General features: G+C 41.3%; 1 protein-coding gene across 1 annotated transcript; it reads left to right on the top strand.

Moving 5' to 3' along the window:
* Positions 1-206: 206 nt before the first annotated feature.
* On the top strand, positions 207-16,134 carry LOC128824643 (solute carrier family 2, facilitated glucose transporter member 11-like). Its single transcript, XM_054006378.1, has 12 exons — positions 207-300; positions 3,914-4,012; positions 5,240-5,400; positions 6,832-6,956; positions 7,439-7,568; positions 9,183-9,331; positions 9,961-10,148; positions 11,180-11,290; positions 13,690-13,791; positions 14,555-14,630; positions 15,313-15,440; positions 15,822-16,134. Exons 1-12 carry the CDS (start codon positions 277-279, stop codon positions 16,026-16,028), a joined length of 1,500 nt encoding a protein of 499 aa, XP_053862353.1. The 5' UTR covers positions 207-276; the 3' UTR covers positions 16,029-16,134.
* Positions 16,135-20,228: the final 4,094 nt, after the last annotated feature.

Genomic DNA, 20,228 nt, shown 5'->3' with positions numbered 1-20,228 from the left:
CTCCAAATATAGGGGGAGGAAAAATCTCTCTCCACGTTGGACTGGGCTTGACATATCTGTTTCTTGAAATATTTAGTCCAATAGGTCTAAACCCTGTCCAATGACTAAAAATAACATAATTCACTGAAAACGTAGAAAGTAAAAATTTAACTTCAGTCCCAGGATCCCAGCTCCTCATTACTTAAATAACATGCCTGGGTAAAAAAGCTTAGAAAGCAGATCACGCATCTGACAGGGACTTGCCAGTGATACGAACAGCCGAGCTTTCAATAGGAAATGGCCAGCTGCCTGTCAGACCTGGTGAGTACCCTGGTTTTTTTATCACATCAGATATTAATAATAGGAAGGATTTGTCTTCCACTTCCTACCTGCCACTGCCAATGCTGGAGAAGGTACTGCACATTTTCATTAAACAATCTTTTAAAAAGTGTGATATAGTTATAAAGAGTACAACAAGAGGCTACCTAATGGTCTTTTTAGTAGTGATTACGATGGACAGAGCAAAAAAACTATTTTGGGGGCAATACCCCTTTAACAAAAATAGGGAGGTACTGTTGATAACGGAGGATTACCTCAAGGTGCTGGGACAGTTAGAAGCACAGCAAGAGAGGAAGAAGAGGAAATACAGCAAAACAGCATTGTGGTAAGACACTTGTGCCTTTGCTTTCGCTCTGAGGGGCTCAGGAGGAGGCAACATGCCCTAAAAATATCCAAGTATAAATGAGAAAAAGCTGTATGCGAGCCTGCAAGGTGATGTGGGAAAGCAGGAGAAACCAAGCTCCATGAACAGTACAGAGATTGAACCGGTGTGTGAAAATTCATCTCAAAATGCATTAACACCCGTATGAGGACATTCTTCCTCCTCATTGAGAGAGGGGGAACTTCCCCTAGAGTTCAAAAATAATAATATAGACACAAAGAATCCATCACATTTATTTTAGAGTCTCATTATTTTCATAACAATCTCATGAGGGTTTTTAAAGCTGTGTTTTATAACTTTTGAAGTCCTATGCTGACATAATAAGGGTTATAGACTCCTAGAACCATAGGGTTAGAAGGGACCGCAAGGGTCATCTAGTCTAACCCTCTGCCAAGATGCAGGATTTGTCATGTCTAAACCATCCAAGACAGATGGCTATCCAACCTCCTTTTGAAAACCTTCCATGAAGAAGCTTCCACAACCTCCCTAGGCAGTCTGTTCCATTGTCCTACTGTTCTTACAGCTAGGAAGTTTTTCCTGAGATTTAATTTAAATCTGCTATGCTGTAGTTTGAACCCATTGCCTCTTGTCCTGCCCTCTGTGGCAAGAGAGAACAACTTTTCTCCATCTTTTTTATGGCAGCCATTCAAGTATTTGAAGACCTCTATAATGTCCACCCTTAATCTCTTCTTTTCCCAAATAAACATACCAAGTTCCTTCAGCCTTTGCTCATATGGCTTGCACTCCATCCCTTCAATTATCTTTGTCACTTGCCTCTGGATCCTTTCCAGTTTCTCTACATCCTTTCTATACATTGGTGACTAAAACTGAACTCCAGCTGAGACTAATCAGTGCTGAATAGATCAGTACTATCACCTCCCATGACTTGCATGCTATGCTTTGGTTGATGCAATCTAAAACTGCATTTACCATTTTTTTTTTTTTGCAACAGCATTGAATTGCTCACTCATGTTGAGGTTGTGATACACCACAACTCCCAGATCCTTCTCAGTTGTGCTGCTGCCAAGCCAGTTATCTCCCATTTTGCATTTGTTCATTTAGTTTTAATTCCTGAAGTGTAACACCTTACATTTGTCTTTGCTGAATTTCATTTTGTTATCTATAGCCCGGTTCTCCACTTTATCAAGATCTCTCTGAATTTTAGCTCTATACTCCAAAGTGTTGACAATCCCCCTAAGCTTTGTGTCATCTGCAAATCTGATCAGTATGTTCTCTAGTCCTACATCCAGGTTATTAATAAAGTAAAGATGTTAAACAACACCGCACCCAGAACATATCCTTATGGAACCCCACTTGAGACCTCCCCGCAATCTGACATAATTCCATTACTAGTTCTCTTTATCTGCAGTTGTTTAACCAATTATGTATCCATTTAACGGTAGTTGAGCCAAGTCCACATTTTTCCAGCTTACTTATCAAAATGTCATGTGGGACTGTGTCAAAAGCCTTGCTGAAGTCCAGGTATATTATGTCCACCACATTTCCCCTATCCACCAAACCAGTTACCCTGTCAAAAAACGAAATCAAACTGGTTTGCCAAGATTTGTTTTTAGTAAATCCCTGCTGGCTGCTAGTGATCACCCCTTCATTCTCCAGATATTTGCAAATTGAATGTTTTATACATTGCTCTAGTAGCTTCCCAGGTATCGAAGTCAGGCTGACTGTTCTATGGTTCCCCAGCTCCTCCTTTTTCTCCTTTTTCAAGATAGGCACTACATTAGCCCTTCCCTAGCTTCCAGGACCTCTCCTGCCATACATGAATTTGCAAACATTTGCAGAGATTTCTTCAGCTAATTCCTTCAGTGCCTGGGGTTAGATCCTTCCAGGCTGTGAGCAAAATACAATGAGGAGGTAAAATACAAAGGAAACCACATTAAATTTGTCAATAAACATACAAAATAATGGGAGTTTGTTAGGACACAATATACTGTACCGATCTGAGAAGCACATAATAGTAAATACTAACAATTAGCTCTTACATAGTACTATTCATCCATAGAGCTAAAAAAAAGGTGACACTACTCAAGTGAGTTTAAGAAACCAGTGAAACCATCAGTTAAAAGAAAGATTGTTAGATTTTCAGAATGAAAAAAATGCTGTCTGTCTTGTCTCTCATTGTGTGTGTGTAGAGAAAGACAGAGAGTTATAGTTCTGATTGTTAAAGTTATAGTTAGTTTACAGTTATCTTAGCTCTATGGTTGCATTGGGATGGCCAACAGAAGAAGGAGCACTTCTTTATTGTCTCCAGGTTGTTCCAGGAGCAAAGAGAAAGTATAGCACTGCCAACAGTACTGGGCAGAATGAAAACAAACTTGCCTGGGGTGTCAGGGTCCTCTCATGGCCCAGAGGTAGTGACAATCCGAAGACTAACAATTCTCTCAGGCCATGTCTATACTAGTGAGCGTACAGTGGCACAACTGTACTGATGCAACTGCAGCGCTGTAAGATCACTCATGTAGCCATTCTATGTCGATGGCAAAGAGCTCTCCTGTCGACATAAAAAAAACACCTCAATGAATGGTGATAGCTAGATCAGCAGGAGAAGCTCTCCCGCCGACATAGCACTGTGCACACTACCACTTATGCCGGCAAAACTTCTGTCACTCAGGGGTGTGTTTTTTCCACACCCCCGAGCAACATAAGTTTTGCCAACTTAAGTGGAAGTGTAGATATGGCCTCAGTGTAGTAAGCCTAATATGAAAAAAATCTTCTTTAGCCAGTTTCTGAATTATTGTTTTGACAAAAATGGTAAAGAATAAAAGTTCTCCCTTTGTAGAAATAAAACAGGTAACATGGGATAAGAGGGGATGAAATTCTGCAGTTTCACACATCCCAGTATCATTAATAGGCATTTGGACAGCATATTTACATGTTCATTGACACATTGTCAACTCTATCATCCTGAATGCAATGGTCCTTCCCATGTAGTGGATAGTAATGGATCTTTCTTTGTCTTGTCTCTTTAGATGAGGAGACTCCAATGGATGTTGGTTTTCTCTGACCACTTGGCTGGGATGGGGGGCACCTTTGAATGGTTGATGGCACCCTTTTGGGCTGGAACCTTGCATAGTGTGAAAAGGTTTCTATAGCTAGAAGTATCTGCAGTGAATAAGATATGGTTCTGGAAAGGGAGAGCTGTAGATACATGGATCTGACCATAAACTGAGGGTGTGTTTTATCATCTTTTTGTAGATTCAGTATCGGGGGCTATTTCAAATGATGCTTGTGCTGGGAATTGGTGGAACCCTTTTACCAGGTTTTCATCTTTCTGTGATCAACTACCCTTCCATGGTAAGCAAAGCCTTAATCAAAGACACCTCTTTGGTTGAATTTTCATGGGGCTGGGTCTTAGCTTGAGGATGCTCCTTGTCCTTAAAATACTTCATTAAGTCTTTCCATTGAGACAGTTTCCAGTTCTTTCTATTCCCATTCTGTACTGTAAGAAAGAGTAAGACGAGAGTCTGGATAAAGGACAGAACTTCACTCCACAGATAGCATTTGAAAGGCTGAGGACATTGGGAAATGAGCACTATTCCCTGTGTAGTCTATTGCTGAACTGAGGGGCTTAGGAAGAGGATTCTTGGTAAATCCTTCTCCGCTACTGTCTTCTTCATTTTGAAGTATCTGTATAGTCCCTTAGGTCACACTCCATGGACTGGGTAGTAAGGGGTGTGTGTGAACTATAAACTTGATGAACAAAAAGGGTATACATCAAAGTTAAGAAGTGGTGGTGTGGTTGAGGTTTCAACCCTCAAAACGTCCTTTGGCCTTCCTCCCATTATCCCCATCACTCCCCTACACTCAAGAACACAGATATTTAAAAGGAATCCATAACAGGATCCGACATTTGAGTGTGGAAATTTACACAACATTTTTCAAGTCAAGTTTCAGTGGATGAGATTGTGCAGTTAATTTGTGCAGTAGCCTTTCCTCTCTCAACACTTGGATTCAAAGACTGTTTAGGTTATGCGTGAAAACAAGTTTGGTTATTGCATCATACAGTCATCAAAAACGTGGCACAATTTGCTGCTTAAGAGAGAAGCCCTTGACTATAATAATATTAATTAATTAATAATATCATCATGTCAAGGATTAGGTGTACTATCAGAATTTATTGGGGAAGCTCACATTCTACTAGTCTCTTGTTTTTGTAAGCAATAAATTCCATCAAAATGTTAATTAAAAATAATAAACAGCATTTCTGACATCATCACTTAATTCTACTGCAGATGTGTATAATACTGCCAGTCTTTAGCACCACCCCATTATTCCTCCATTGTGAAATTAATATATAGCCATTCAAAACTGATTTTCAGAGATACAGATTGGTAATAACAAGAAATGTGGGTATGTGGGCTCTTCCTAAACTTTTATTTGCAAGTAAGTCTCATGTTGTCATTCTTTAAATAGCAACTATTTGTTGAAACCAAAACCAGCTTTAAATATAATGAAGTATGATTGTGTATAATGCATTGGAGTCATAATTACTGTTAATGAAAATCCCCTTTTCCTTCTCAGCACATTAAGAGGTTTATCAACAAAACCTGGCTGGAGCGATATGGCTCTCCCCTCCATCAGGAGACCATCACATTGCTGTGGTCCCTCATTGTGTCTATCTACTGTGTAGGGGGACTACTGGGGTGTCTGTGTAGTGGATACCTGTTTGTGAAATATGGAAAGTACGTATCTTTTCTGAACAGCTCACTAATGAGGAATTGTAACAATGGAATCAGCTAACAAACCAGCTAAGCGGTTTGCTTGGGCTACCATTTAGTTAATTTAACATTGAAAAACATTTTACTGAAAAGGGAACAAAATGATTTTTAAATAAATAAAAACAAAAACCGTTTAAGTTCCTACATTATTAAAGGCTAAAACTTCATCTCATTGAAGTCAATTGCAAAACTACAAGGGACTAGGACTGAGCGCTAACTGAATATAGGCTAAATCACCCCTGTTTTTCACCAGCTTCAGTCTGTGTGAAGCAGGGTGCAGGGCCCCCAGCAGTATAAAATCCATGGTGAGGTTGTAGCTGCACAAGTCTGCAGTGCTGCTAGCTGAGAAGTGTGTGTGGTCAGGTCAGTCAGGAGATGAATTAATTTAGTTCCTCCCTGTTGCAGTCTCCATAAGCAAAACAACTAGAGAGCCTCTTGTGGAAAGTGAAGGTGCCTTCCTTTGGTAGAACCCCTGAGAGGAAGAGGACTTAAAATTACAAAGATAGACATGGATACACACACACACACACACACACACACACACAAAATATTTGAAAATAATTTCTCCATTTACTTACCTACCAGGGCTAAATTCATGATTCTGTATTCCCTGCAGTAGTAAATATACCAGCTGCAGACCCCTTTCAACAAACTGCGGATGTGCCCAATAGTATCTGCTTCCCAGATGTTAGTTCCCTACCTCATCTCTTTGTATCTCTGCTTCTTCCTCTTCCCCCATCCCAGTTCTCAGCTTTTGGTCCACTTCACACTCTCACACTAGATGCTTCCACTCAACCTTTCTTCCTGCTACTGGTTCCCTCTCCAACCAACTCCCTTGAACACACACCTCCACTTGACCCTCCCCAAGCTATCTTTTCTGCCACTATCCTAGATTTATCTCCACTTTCAGCTGCCAGAAAGTCTCTATAAAATCCAGACCAAGTTGCCCTACCCAATCTCCAGGCCTTCAAAACACAAAGTTTTCAAGTGTCCTTAAACAAGAAATCAGAGTTCCAAAGGTTAACAAGCTGTCTCATCGCTTAAAGATACACAAACACATTTCCATTATGGTTGATTGTATATACAATTTCTTTCCAACAGGCTGGGAGGAGGGGCTAAACATTATTTTAATATCTGTCCAATAGAATTGCCACTGAAAAACACTCTTTCTTGGGGAAATATAGGATAGTGAATGTGGGAATTCTTAAAGACTCTGCTGATGAGAGTGAAAAAAACAGATAAAATGTTATTATAAGAATAAATAAGCATATGTAAATTAGACTGATAAAAATACACAATTCATTCACTGGATAACAGGAGTCCATTTGTTCAAAGTGAAGAGGAGATATTTGTGGGAAAACCTGATTCACATCTGTATTTCATTTGCTGCTACAGAAAGAAATGTCTGTTGTGCAACAATATGCTCATAATGGTAACTGCCTTGCACATGGGCTTCAGTAAGAGCGCCAAGTCTTTTGAGATGATTCTGATTGGACGCTTCCTCTATGGCATCAGTGCAGGTAGGACCTCACGCTACTGTATGTACACAAGTTATTCTCTTGGGAGAACATAGGGACCACTCCCTCTCAGAGCTCCTCGGGGAACACAGCACCCCAGGTGGAGCAGGAAGGATTAGGGAGGAGGTGGGGGCCATTCCACACCCAGCATCAGAGGAAGCAGGCTGCACACAGCTATAGGATGGTGCAGCTCAAGCAGTCCTCCTGCATATTAGCCAGCTGGGGAGGGATTGTGCAGTAATAAATTATAGCAAATCACCATCTACTTCCACAAGGACTCAACTGAAATTGGTAATCCGAATAGTGATTTATTAAATGTGTTGTTTTAGAAGATGTAATTTTCCAGTTTGACTACTTATTGTAGATGATACTTAAGAAACAATTCAAAAAAGGAGAGTGCTACAGTTTGGCAGAATATGATTTGGAAAAAAAGGTAATTTTTCTTTCTATAAATATAACTTTCCTATTTCTTCTCCTCGTTCAAGGTGTATGTATGAATGCACATGGTCAATACCTAGGAGAAATTTCACCGAAGAAGCTGCGTGGATTTGCAAACACCAGTGCTCTTGTGTTTTTGACACTAGGAAAAGTTTTAGGACAAATTATGGGATTAAGGTACCTGTCTATTTTACATACGTACATGGCCTCATCACCACAGTAGGTGAGCACACCACAATCTTTCAGGGCTTTGGAGCGGAGCCCGGAGCTGGAGCGCGGAGCAGCTCTGGAGCAGTGGAGCTGCAGGTTTTTGCCTGGAGCTGGAGCAGAGCCAGAGCACACTCCAAAGCCCTGCAATCTTTAATATACTTATCCTCACAATCCACCTGTGAGATAGATAAGTCTATAATCCCCATTTTTAAAATGGGGAACTGAGGCACAGAGAGGCTAAGTGACTTGCCCACCATCACAGAGGAACTCTGTGTCAAAGCACAGAATCAAAAACTTGTCTCCCAAGTCCTAGGCTACTACCTTTCTCCAGGTAGAATATATGTACTTATCTATGGACCAAGCAGCCTAAATATTTTTCTTTTCATCCATTTTTCCCATTGTCTGTGCATATTGTGTCAGTTTCTCTACTTATCACAGAAAAAAGAAGTTGCTAAAGTTACTAATAAATAATTGTATATAGTGATCTACAACCCATCCTGGACAATGATCCCTCACTTTCACAGACCTTGGGAGGCAGGCCAGTCCTCGCCCACAGACAACCTGCCAACCTTAAGCATATTCTCACCAGCAACCACGCACCGCACCATAACAACTCTAACTCAGGAACCAACCCATGCAACAAACCTCGATGCCAACTCTGCCCACATATCTACACCAGCAACACCATCACAGGACCTAACCAGATCAGCTACAACATCACCGGCTCATTCACCTGCACGTCCACCAATGTTATATATGCCAGCAATGCCCCTCTGTTATGTACATTGGCCAAACTGGACAGTCACTACGCAAGAGGATAAATGGACACAAGTCAGATATCAGGAATGGCAATATACAAAAACCTGTAGGAGAACACTTCAACCTCCCTGGCCACACAATAGCTGATGTAAAGGTAGCCATCTTACAACAAAAAAACTTCAGGACCAGACTCCAAAGAGAAACTGCTGAGCTCCAGTTCATTTGCAAATTTGACACCATCAGATCAGGATTAAACAAAGACTGTGAATGGCTATCCAACTACAGAAACAGTTTCTCCTCCCTTGGTGTTCACACCTCAACTGCTAGCAGAGCACCTCACCCTCCCTGATTGAACTAACCTCATTATCTCCACACTGATTTATACCTGCCTCTGGAGATTTCCATTACTTGCATCTGAAGAAGTGAGGTTCTTACCCACGAAAGCTTATGCTCCCAATACTTCTGTTAGTCTCAAAGGTGCCACAGGACCCTCTGTTGTATATAGTTGTAACTCATGAATACTGAGGATCTGAATTCTTCAGTCTTATGTAGAATTGTAGCATTGGTCTCGATAGTAGTTGCATGGATTAAAATCCACTGAATTTTTATTTTTTAATAATGGGAAAAACCTCAGAACAAACTATAGAACTAAGGTACTTACTTAGCTATTTTCCTTTCCAGTTATCCAAATTTTCTTTCTTTCAATTTATCTTCTCCATTTCCATCTGTATATAGCATCTGTTGGTCCACTTTTTGCTCCAGGAAATAGTTATTTAATTTTATTTTATTAAACCATAAATATATTTTATATGCTCTCTACAGAGAGTTTTTAGGAACTGAATCCTTGTGGCCTTTGCTGTTAGCCGTATGTGGAATTGCAGCATTTGTCCAGCTGGTCTCTTTGCCATTCTTCCCTGAGTCCCCACCCTACCTTTTGATACAAAAGGAAGACTCTGAAGGTTGTTTGAAAGGTAAAATGGGACAAGCCTTTCTCCAAATATCTGATTTGTTATATGATAGCCATTAGGGTGACCAGTGTGAAAAATCAGGACGGGGGTGGGGGTAATAGGCATGTATATATGATGAAGCCCCAAATATCGGGACTGTCCCTATAAAATCGGGACATCTGGTCACCCTAATAGCCATTGAAGGGGTGGGCCTATTAGATGGAACCAAGTTTCCCATCATCCACCAATTATATTTCTTAATAATTCTAATCAACAAGGATCTTGTACTGATATTGATGTAGATCTAAATTAGTGTAGACACAAATTACTAATCTGCAGTAATTCAAGATCACCCTCTAAAATATTACTGTATTACACAAACAAGAGATAGACATCTACCAGCTAACAGCAGTGTGTAATAGTGTGTTCCATTAAGCAATATCTGATTGATTTCTTCAATCAGTGACTGATGGATCAATAGATGGACTGAATTATGAATGATTAATGAATAATCTAATCACTAATTCATTAGCCAATTGAATAATGGAGATGAGTAGATGGATCAGCTGATGGATAGGTCTGCAAGGCACTACAGTGTTATAAATAAAAAACAATACTACTAATAATTATGCTTTGCTATTTTTCTTCCATAGCCATGAAGCAGCTCTGGGGTGAAGGGGATCATCAAGCAGAGTTTGAGGACATGATGAAGGAGAAGGCAGCAATGAAAAGCATCAAAACCATGACTGTCCTGGAAGTGATGAAAGAACCAGCCTTGCGTTGGCAGTTGTGTATAATGATTCTCCTTATGATGAGTATACAGCTTTGTGGCTTGAATGCAGTTGAGTATTCCTCAATTCCAACCTCAGAACTGTTATTAGGTAGCGCTGAGAACACTACAGAGCCACAGTTCCTACTTATTACTTCCTCTTGATCCTCTTTTCTCCTCCTCATAGATAGTTCACTGCAGTAAGTTGTGTGGTAACATTCACTGACGTTAACAGTACCGTGCTTCTCAGCACTCTAAAGTGAACACATGCCTGTGTATATAATAGGTTCAGCACAGTGGATGTTAATGTTCCCTGAAAGGGTATTGTCCCATTGATTTCATTTCTGTTCTCACTAGAAGCTCTTTCTCTAGGACAGATGACTGTACAAGCTCACTCTCTCCGTCTTGGACCTTGAGAACTCTTTGTACAGATTTGGGTCTCAGTTTTCCTTAAGTTCCTGTTTCTTCATTCTGTGTGGTATCAAGGGATCTCCTTCTACAAGCCTCTGCCAAACCAGACAGCAAGGGCCCTAAGAACTTTTCTCTTTCTCGTCTCCTTCGCCCAATACCATTCTTCTTTTGGCTCCAACCAGCTCCTTCTCCCAATTCTCTTATTTACTCCCTCCTTTCTCCTAACACAATGCTTCTTTAAGTTCCATTCTTTTCTTGACCCTCAAAACCCTTTTGTTAATCCCTAATAGACCCTCAAATTTCAGATTTCAAACAGCTCCTCTTTCTTTGTCCAAATAAAATCCAGGCCCCTCTGTTTCCTCTCCTGACCCCCCAATAAAAACCCACTTGGTGATAATGTACTGGTGAAGGATCGAGATCTGAATGCTGCTGCACAAGCACACCTCACATACACCTCTACCCCAATATAACGCTGTCCTTGGGAGCCAAAAAATCTTACTGTGTTATAGGTGAAACCGTGTTATATCGAACTTGCTTTGATCCGCCGGAATGCACAGTCCCGCCCCCCTCCCAGAGCGCTGCTTTACTGTGTTAGATCTGAATTCGTGTTATATCAGGTCGCATTATATCGGGGTAGAGGTGTACCTTGATTACACTTGATTGTTAAAATTCCTTTTCACTGCATTTTCCAGATCTACTTTTATACCTTTGAAGTGTTCCGTACAGCCAGGTTGGATGAAGACCTTATTCCATATATAGCATTAGGAGTTGGGATCTGTGAATTCTTCTCGAACATCCTGTGTGTAAGTCAGACCTGACTTGGGTTTGGAGGGTAAAGGGAAATGTGTTTTGAGCCAGTTCCTTCTTAAAACAAACTGCTCTTTCTATACATGAACTGAAGAATCTTTTTGTGTCACCACTACCCCACCATATGAAACTGTGAAAGACAACATAAACCCTGCAACAGGAAGGGGCTAAGGAGTTTCTCCGGGCTGAAGTGGCCCCACCTCACCACACCTGCAAGTCTTTTTGAGACTTGGAAGAGAAGTTTAAGATGGGGGAAGTGGCACAGCTACGTCACTGCAGCTGTGCTGCTATAGTGCCACAATGTAGATGCTTCCTACATCGACAGAAGTTTTTCCATCAATATAGTTAATCCATCTCTCCAAGAGATGGTAGCTAGGTCAACAGGAGAATTTGTCCATCGAACTTGCAGTGGCTACACCAGGAGTTAGGTTGACCTAACTACAGCACTCAGGGCACACAATTTTTCAAAGCCCTGAGCAACATAGCTAGGTCGATTTAATTTTTAAGTGTAGACCAGACCTCACTGGTGGGCAGCTCTGAGAAGAGCAGAGCGTTGAGCTTCCTAGCTCCCAGGGAGAGGCCTGGCAGAGACCAGAATCTACACCCTTGCTTAAAAGAACGCCCAAGTCCGCAGAGGCAAAGGGGGCTGTCATCTATCTATTCTGCTGGTGAACCAGCCGATGTTGAGCTACGCTACGGCCTGCCCAGGGCCCTTCTGAAGGAAGAGAGGCCAGTGGCCAAATGGGACTGTCTGTATATTTCCTTTTCCTTTGTTTACTTTGCTGCTCCTAAGTTGTTTGTTTGTTCCCTGGGACTCTGAAAGGGGTAAGCTTCCAGACAACTTGGCTGGAGGGCTGAGAATCCATCTCCTTCAGAATGCTAATGAATGCCTCCACTTGAGTGACTGAACCTGGACAAATGTATACAATTCCGTCAACACCCCAATGGGATGCTGGTGAAAGATTAGAACCCTGACACCTCCCTATTACCCCCCAGATTACTTCCCATCTTTTTCGGGAGGGGGGGGGAAGAGTGTCATGATCCACAATTTCTTTTAAAAATCAAGACTTATGGTTATTTTTAAATGGAGTTTATATCATGCTCCCATTGATAATAATGTTTATATACAGGTAATAGCTGTGAGAGAGATCAGATATAGCAGAAGAAGTGGGAAAGGCAGACGGGAACAATGCCACTTTGTCAAGATAGTGGCAGACTGCAGCAGCTACATGAAATGGTTGATTCACTTTTGAAAATCTGACTTTTAGGGTGTAATTTGGCAATTTTACACATAACACCCAGAAAATCTATGTGATGGTCTGTCAGATATAGAGGCTGTCTGCAACCTCGGGATATAACCTCATGGTAACTCATTAACTAAATAGGGTGTAGGTGAGTCATTCCTTGAATGAGAACTATCTAGGGAAAATGCCACAGTGCTGTAGAAAGTGATGTGGTTCAGTAGGTGGCACTCGGAGTCAGTACTGATCAAATGGCACAAGATGGTGACTCACTATACTGTTGGAGATATGCTGCCATCCGCTAAATGAGATGTAACATGGAACCCCCGAACAGCTGTGGTACAAAAATCCCTATGACATTTTTTGCAAGGGAAAGGATGTTAACTGTGGTATTCACTCTGCCTACCTACCAGAGTTCCTCTGAAATTAGAGTATCCACAGAACTTCAGCCTCAAATCTGCTTCATCCATCTTTGCATAGATCCTTGGGATCCATTTACAACCATGGCCATAATATACTAATTTCACCTTTATCAATGACACGAGGGAAGGAACTAACACAGCTGAGAGAGAACTGTATAAAACGTATGATTTGTAATGTTTGTTTTTAAATACATGTAAAAAGAGGCATGCATGTCTATTTTAGGAGAATTTGCAGTGAAGGCCATTACGGTTGCTATAGTGGAAATGCACAAGCCAGGTTCAGACTCTGCATAGGATACTAAAACAAGGATACAGAGAGCTGGCGTATTAACATCTAATTAAATAGATGGGACCACAAGTAAAGTAGAATAATATCTCCGTGATTCTAAATGAAATACATTCAAATGAAAGAGTTTGACTTACTAGGAAAGTGAGGGGTTGAGGGAAGCAGAATCATTCCAGAAATACAAGCTGTCCTTTCTGGCCCCAAAGAGCAGCCTCCATTTTAACCGCTGCTCCGAAACGCCCACAGAGTTCATCAGGCTAGCACCCAGCAGTGCTTTGCTTGATCACAGGGCTAACAGACGTTTCACGATTACACCTATTTCTGTACTCCTGAGAGAAAAGGAATGAAGGAGACAGCAAGAGAGAATGAAACCCAAATTCCCTTGGGGAGTAGAGGTTGGAATTTGCCATGTTTCCAGTAATGTCAATGTGTTTTCTGATCCTCAGAGCTCCATCATTGACCGGTTTGGCAGGCGGATGCTGTTATGGGGTGGTTATGGGTTGATGGCAGGGATGCTGGTATTCCTAGTAACAGCTCTCTCACTGCAGGTAAGGAAGCTTTTCTTTTTGAGGTGCCCTGTTCCCACTTCCACAAAACTGCTGTTTATGTTATTTTCAAATTAAGCCTGATCCCCATGGTGCCATTTGGTGGGAGACTCACACTCAGCCTTAGTTTTGCACTCTAACAAATGCAGGGCTGAATGTTATGTGAATACTCATGGCTCCTTCTATGAGGCCTTCATCCTTGTCCTCACTGGAGGGGTCTCTGTGCTGTCTCCTCCTAAACCAGCATTATCCGCATTCCAGCTGCCAGACTAACTGTCCCACGAGCAAGGTGCCCTGATCTAGTCTTTCTCCAATCTTCTTACTACCTAACCCCTCACACACCAGTCTCCAGTGGGTGTATCTTGGCTTGCTGTTGTCAAAATCTTTGCAATGAGCATTCCTGCTGTCTCCTTTCTCATTCACCAGCACCTCTCATGCGCCTCTCCACTTACAAGTGGCTGTGACAGCTGCCCAATGATCATCTCAGCTGCTGAAAATCTCTTTTCCCCCCAATGCAAAGCATCCACACCCTTTTAAGCTCCTGAATCTCTTTTGCTACCCTGGTCTCCGGCAAAAAGAATGGCCCACTGCCACTTCCCTCAGCTGCTAAACTCTCCTCCATCCCACCCCTTGATACAAGTGATTTTACTCCCCATATATAAAACAGACCCTTGGCAATCACTTTTCCAGATAGTAGAAAGTAATGAGCATGTTATTCTACCACCATATTAATTCCCTTTTTCTCTCCTCACTGCTTTCTGTCTAGAATCAGTTCTCCTGGATGGCCTACTGCAGTGTTATTCTCATATTCTTGTTCACTATCTCCTATGGAATTGGACCATGTGAGTACATAAAATTAGGTGATGATAGGAAACCTCTGGATCATACTATATGAGCACATTAATATGTGTGGGTATATGGAAATGGAACTAGACTTTGTAAATACATCTTCATAGAGAAGAGAGTGAAGCAGAATCCTACAATATCCTCAACTCACAAGCAAAACCCCAGCTCCATTCAGGATTGTTAACTGATGGCATGTTCAGTTCCTTCTCTTAGCATCCCTTTATCCTTTCTTAATTTCAATCTGAATCAGATACAATGGCAATGCCAGAACCAGTTTACAACTCCCTGCTAGGTTTTTGGTCCTCACTTGGGACCAAAGCTAATTCTAGGTCCCTGACAAATGGCTACATTTTGATATTGGAAACTCAGATATAAAATATCAGTATTGTATGTCACTGATTTTTATTCGGGTTTTCATATCATAGCCATAACCATGGTGTATGAGTGCCTTGACAACCTTTCTTGGTACTAGCCCCCAGTAGAAGCAGGAACTCTGTACATATGCCAAGCGCTGGGCACAAATATTCACTCTCTGGGGTTCTGCTTGATCAAATATAGCTCCTAAATATGAATTGTATGAATTTGCGTTTTTTCATTTTGGGGAAAAGAGGTGACCAAAGTTCCTACTGGAAAACCCCACATAAATGTCTTCATTACTTTTTCATGTTGCTTCTTCAGCTGGGGCAGTCATGTCTGTCATGATGGAAATCTTCAACCAGTCAGCCCGATCATCTGCCTTTGTGATTGCTGGGACCATTGCCTGGATGGGCCTCATTGTAATTGGGATGATATTCCCCTTCATTGTGGTAATTCAATTTGGATTTCTTCTTCAATGCTCCCAATTTAAACCACCTTTTATGGCTGTCCTAGGCAGCGAGGCACAGCAAGTACATTACAATACCATGTAGGTGATCAATGTTCTGAACCCACCTCAAAGTCCCTGTTCTGCGGAGGCCAGCTGTGTAGCAGAGGTGGCATACATAGTCTTGAGGTGAAGGGTGTGAGCTGGCCCAATCGTCAACCACCCTCTGCTGTCTTATACATATATTAAAAATGTAAAGAAACATTTCTTCTTTAGACTGAAATTTTTTCTCATTCTTGAGAAGCAAAGCAACCTTCAAGGATCTAAGAGAGTAAGTGTCAGAAGAGGATTTATTCATCTTTTTCTCTTTTATTTTTGTCTTCAGGAGGCCCTCGGTCCCTTCTGCTTCCTCATCTTTGTGGGCGTTCTTGTCATCTCAGGGATTTTTTTCTACCTGTTCCTTCCAGAGACAAAGGGGAAGTCAATCATGGAAATCACAGAGGAGTTCAGTACAATACATTTTGGGAAGAAACTTCTACTGACTGCGGGGAAGAATTCCCCTGTGGAACACACCTTCTGCACCAACTTCTGACTGGCCAGCAGAGTCAGATTTCATTGACAAAATGCACTGTCAAGATCAAATTGGAAGCTGAAGCTAAAACAGACTCTTTTTTAATAAAATCTTATTTGAAAAATAATTCACATCTATCTTACCTCTTATTCCTAGCAGTCCCATTTTATATTTGGGTCTTTGTTTTTCATGCTCACAGCAGTATCTTCACACATGGTGCCCTGCTCCTAATACCACTCTGTATCAGGAGGGTTTTAGTAATTAACAGAGACACTTCCCAGAACTGGAAGTTATAAGCACTCAAACATAACTAAACTTGTCAGTTTTATTGGAAGTCCCCTTCCACTGCAACCATTGCAAAGAAATGGGACTTAAAAATATGTGTGTTAATTTGTCAAATGAATCTCTATATAGTTAAGAGTGAGAGGACAAACCATAAAAACACCTCTTCAAACAAGCTTCTGCTCATCTGTTTACAATACACAGCACTCTAAATAGCCTAACTACTGTTTTTCCTGTCTAAAAGGAACTGCAACCAATGAAAGACAGCCAGGACAAAAATTATGTACAATTGTATAAAGAAAACCTCAGTCTTGTTGGGTCAAGATGAAAGGAACATCATAGGACTGAGAGAGTCTTGGCCTACATTACAGAGGTTTAACAGCTCAGGATGAGAAACAGGGCTTGGGATAAAGAAGAACAGGAGAACATTAACTGCATATTGAAAAAATCAATTAGCCAGATGTTGGTTTAGGACAAATGATTCCTTACAAAGGCACATCTGCAGCGTACAGCTCTCCTGTAATACCCAGGTACACACAAGTAAGTGGGTGCAAGACTCAATTGCCATTACATTTACTGTTTTCCTGCCACATGTACCTTCTAATAGGATGACTGTAGTTTATGTTTCCATATTTTGCCACAAGTTACAAATGGCATGTCACACATCCATATAGCAAAGTGCACAATCACATCAGGAAAAATATAAATATAAACAGAAAATCTAATTCCTATCCTATCAGAAAAGAGGTCTAGACCTCCACAACTCTCTCATCCTTGGCTCAACTTGCAATACTATATTCCATCTGCTCGAAGGGTAACATGGGCAGCCTTTAGTTCTTTGCTTTTATTTCAGTTCTGTCAGAGACAGATCTGATCACAGTGATCCAACTCTTTGTGACCAACAGGCATGATTATGGCAATTCATTACATCTAGGAATGAAACCAAATCATGAAAAACCTCTATATAATACAAAACTCAGCAACCTGTCTGCTTAGTAACATAGGTAACCATAAACACACTCACACTAGTGCTCCAGTTTCAGCTCTGGCTTCTCATTGAGAAGAGAGTCAAGTTCATGGTCTCCACCTTGATATTGAAAACCCACTCTTTGATTGTTTTGACCTACGTGAAAGATCAGCTCTCCCTGTTAGGACTATGACCTCCCATGACAGCTATATTCCAGTGGAACAATGAAAATGTTCACTAATGGGTGGAGGCGTGTGAACTTGGGAGATAGAACTTTCATAGGAGATGAACCTAAACTAGGAAATTCACTCCCATGAGAGCTAGGAATGACCATCAATGCCCTCACCACCTTCAGAACTAAATTTAAAACCCATTTCTTCAATCCAATTTTCCCTCAGTAAGTTCTTTGTATACATGCAACACCTCTATCACAGAAACAAAGAAAAAGATCACCCTCTAAAATATTACATGGACTTTTATCCTGTATTTGACCAAAGACATGGAAGCTGGATACCTTGATTTTGGGATAGTGCCATAAGAGATACATTTTCCTTCCTATCCCGCCTGCAGCATCTCCAATAAAAATTGGCATAATTCTCATAAATATTTGCTTGTTAGTCACCATCTTTCTACTTTGACATATAACAAAACTTTATTCCCATATTTACTGTAATAAAATGATATACGTATTCCAGAAATGATGCCTTTTAAAATTATGCTGGTTATGATTCTCTCCAGATCTATGGAGTCATTTGTCTTTCATAGCCCAATCTGAAGATATTGGAAAAGAAGTGACATGGATTTCACTTTGGAATTTATTTTGGATATTTACTAAAAACTTGGGCTGTTAATTAATCACAGTTAACTCATATGATTAACTCAAAAAAATTAATCGCGATTAAAAATTTAATTGTGATTAATTGCACTGTTAAACAACAGAATAGCAATGGAAATGTATTAAATATTTTTAGATGTTTTTCTACATTTTCAAATATATTGATTTCTATTACAACACAGAATACAAAGTGTACAGTGCTCACTTTATATTATTATTTTTGATTACAAATATTTGCACTGTAAAAATGATAAACAAAAGAAATGGTATTTTTTCAGTTCACCTCATACAAGTACTGTAGTGCAATCTCTTTATCGTGAAAGTGTAACTTAAAAAAAATCTACAATTGTGTTACATAACTGCATGCAAAGACTAAACAATGTAAAACTTTAGCGCCTATAAGTCCACTCAGTCCTACTTCTCATTCAGCCAATCTCTAAGACAAACAAGTTTATTTACATTTGCAGGAGATACTACTGCCTGCTTCTTATTTACAATGTCACCTGAAAGTGAGAACAGACATTCCGATGGCACTTTTGTTACTGGCGTTCAGGGCCGGCTCTAGGCACCAGCAAAGCAAGCAGTTGCGTGGGGCGGCACATTTGCAGGGGCGCAAGAATCCAGCATGAGAGCTGAGAACCAACAGGGGGCCCTGGGAGCTGTAGTTCCTTCGTTAGCTCCCTGCCTATAGATCCAGCCCTGGAGCAGGGAAAGAACTACATTTCCCAGCATTCCCTCAGCCACTAGCAACAGGAAAGGGAGGGGGAAGGAGTATGGAACTGAAACCTGCAGCTTGCTGTGAATGGTAGGGACAGAGCCAGCTCTAGGTTTTTTGCCACCCCCCACCCCAGCCCTGGGCTCCCCCCACACCACTGTATTGCCCCAGTCCTGGACTCTCCCCCGCCCACACCCCCTGCCACCCCAGCTCTGGCCCCCACCCGCACCCCCTGCTGCCCCAGCCCTGGGCTCTTCCCCCCTCACCCGCACCTCCTGCCGCCCCAGCCCTGGGTTCTCCCCCAAAGAAAGAATTGGGTGGACTAAATGGACAGTGCACCTCACTATCTGAAGCCTAGCAAGGCAGGTACGTGGATCCCACTATAATTTAAAATGAAAAGCAAGGGAGGAGAGGCTGTACTAGACTGGGCAGCTTTAGATACAGTACCAGGCACGTAGGAGGATTTACACTTCTGAGCCATGGAAGCAGCAATTGACTTTTCTTTTCCAGATTTAGCTAATATTCAGAAAGGGAATCTAGCACCTGCCTTCCAGATTTGAACACCCTCAAAATTCAGGAGTGCTCAAGCTCAATTTGGGCAGCTGTTACTTCATTTCTCCCAAATCAAATATACTGATCCACTGTAACTTGCTGTAGACAAAGTAGAATAAATTGAGCAAGAAATGCTTCCCAGTGGTTATTAGGACTGGAATTGCTATTTTCAACAGCCATCGCTTTTTTTTTTTTTTTTAGTTTTAGTTTTGTTTAAAAGGAAGACAGTGATATTGCATTGGCAAATTCCCCGTAGAAACAAAGAATGGAACAAAAGAATAATAAAGGCACCTCAACTTTTCCTCATTTATGTAGGACAGTCTTATAATATGCATCCAGATATCCTCCAATCACACAAGCTGAAAATTGTTCCACTTTACTGCAGTTCTGTAACCATATGGGAACCAATCCTGTCTGTGTTCTGTGCACATCCAAAATTCCTGCTGAACGACCCTCCCTGGGAGCGAGTTACCAGTGACCCAGGGCTGGGGCGGCAGGAGGGTGCAGTTGGGGGAGACGAGAGGGGGAGAGCCCAGGGCTGGGGTGGGGGGCAGCCAAAAATTGTTTTGCTTGGGGCAGCAAAAAAACTAGAGCTGGCCCTGCTGGCATTGCAAGGTATTTACATGCCAGATATGCTAAACTTTTGTATGCCCCTTCATGCTTTGGACACCATTCCAAAGGACATGCATTAATTAAATTTGTGACTGAACTCCTTGGGGGAGAATTGTATGTCTCCTGTTCTGTTTTACCCGCATTCTGCCATATATTTCATGTTATACGAGTCACGGATGATGACCCAGCACATGTTCATTTTAGGAACACTTTCACAGCAGATCTGACAAAACACAAAGAAGGTACCAATCTGAGATT

The sequence above is a fragment of the Malaclemys terrapin genome, chromosome 16 (assembly GCF_027887155.1).
Source record: "Malaclemys terrapin pileata isolate rMalTer1 chromosome 16, rMalTer1.hap1, whole genome shotgun sequence".
Classification (NCBI taxonomy): domain Eukaryota; kingdom Metazoa; phylum Chordata; order Testudines; family Emydidae; genus Malaclemys; species Malaclemys terrapin.
The sequence above is the reverse complement of the archived record's forward strand: the minus strand, read 5'-3'. Positions and strand labels throughout refer to the sequence as shown.

Bases quoted from the DNA above. Each gene is read 5' to 3' on its own strand.
- LOC128824643 (XM_054006378.1), top strand. From the start codon at position 277: ATGGCCAGCTGCCTGTCAGACCTG. The intron at 5,401-6,831 runs GTACGTATCTTT...TTGCTGCTACAG, and splicing joins CTGTTTGTGAAATATGGAAA to AAAGAAATGTCTGTTGTGCA. The intron at 11,291-13,689 runs GTAAGTCAGACC...TCTGATCCTCAG, and splicing joins TCTTCTCGAACATCCTGTGT to AGCTCCATCATTGACCGGTT.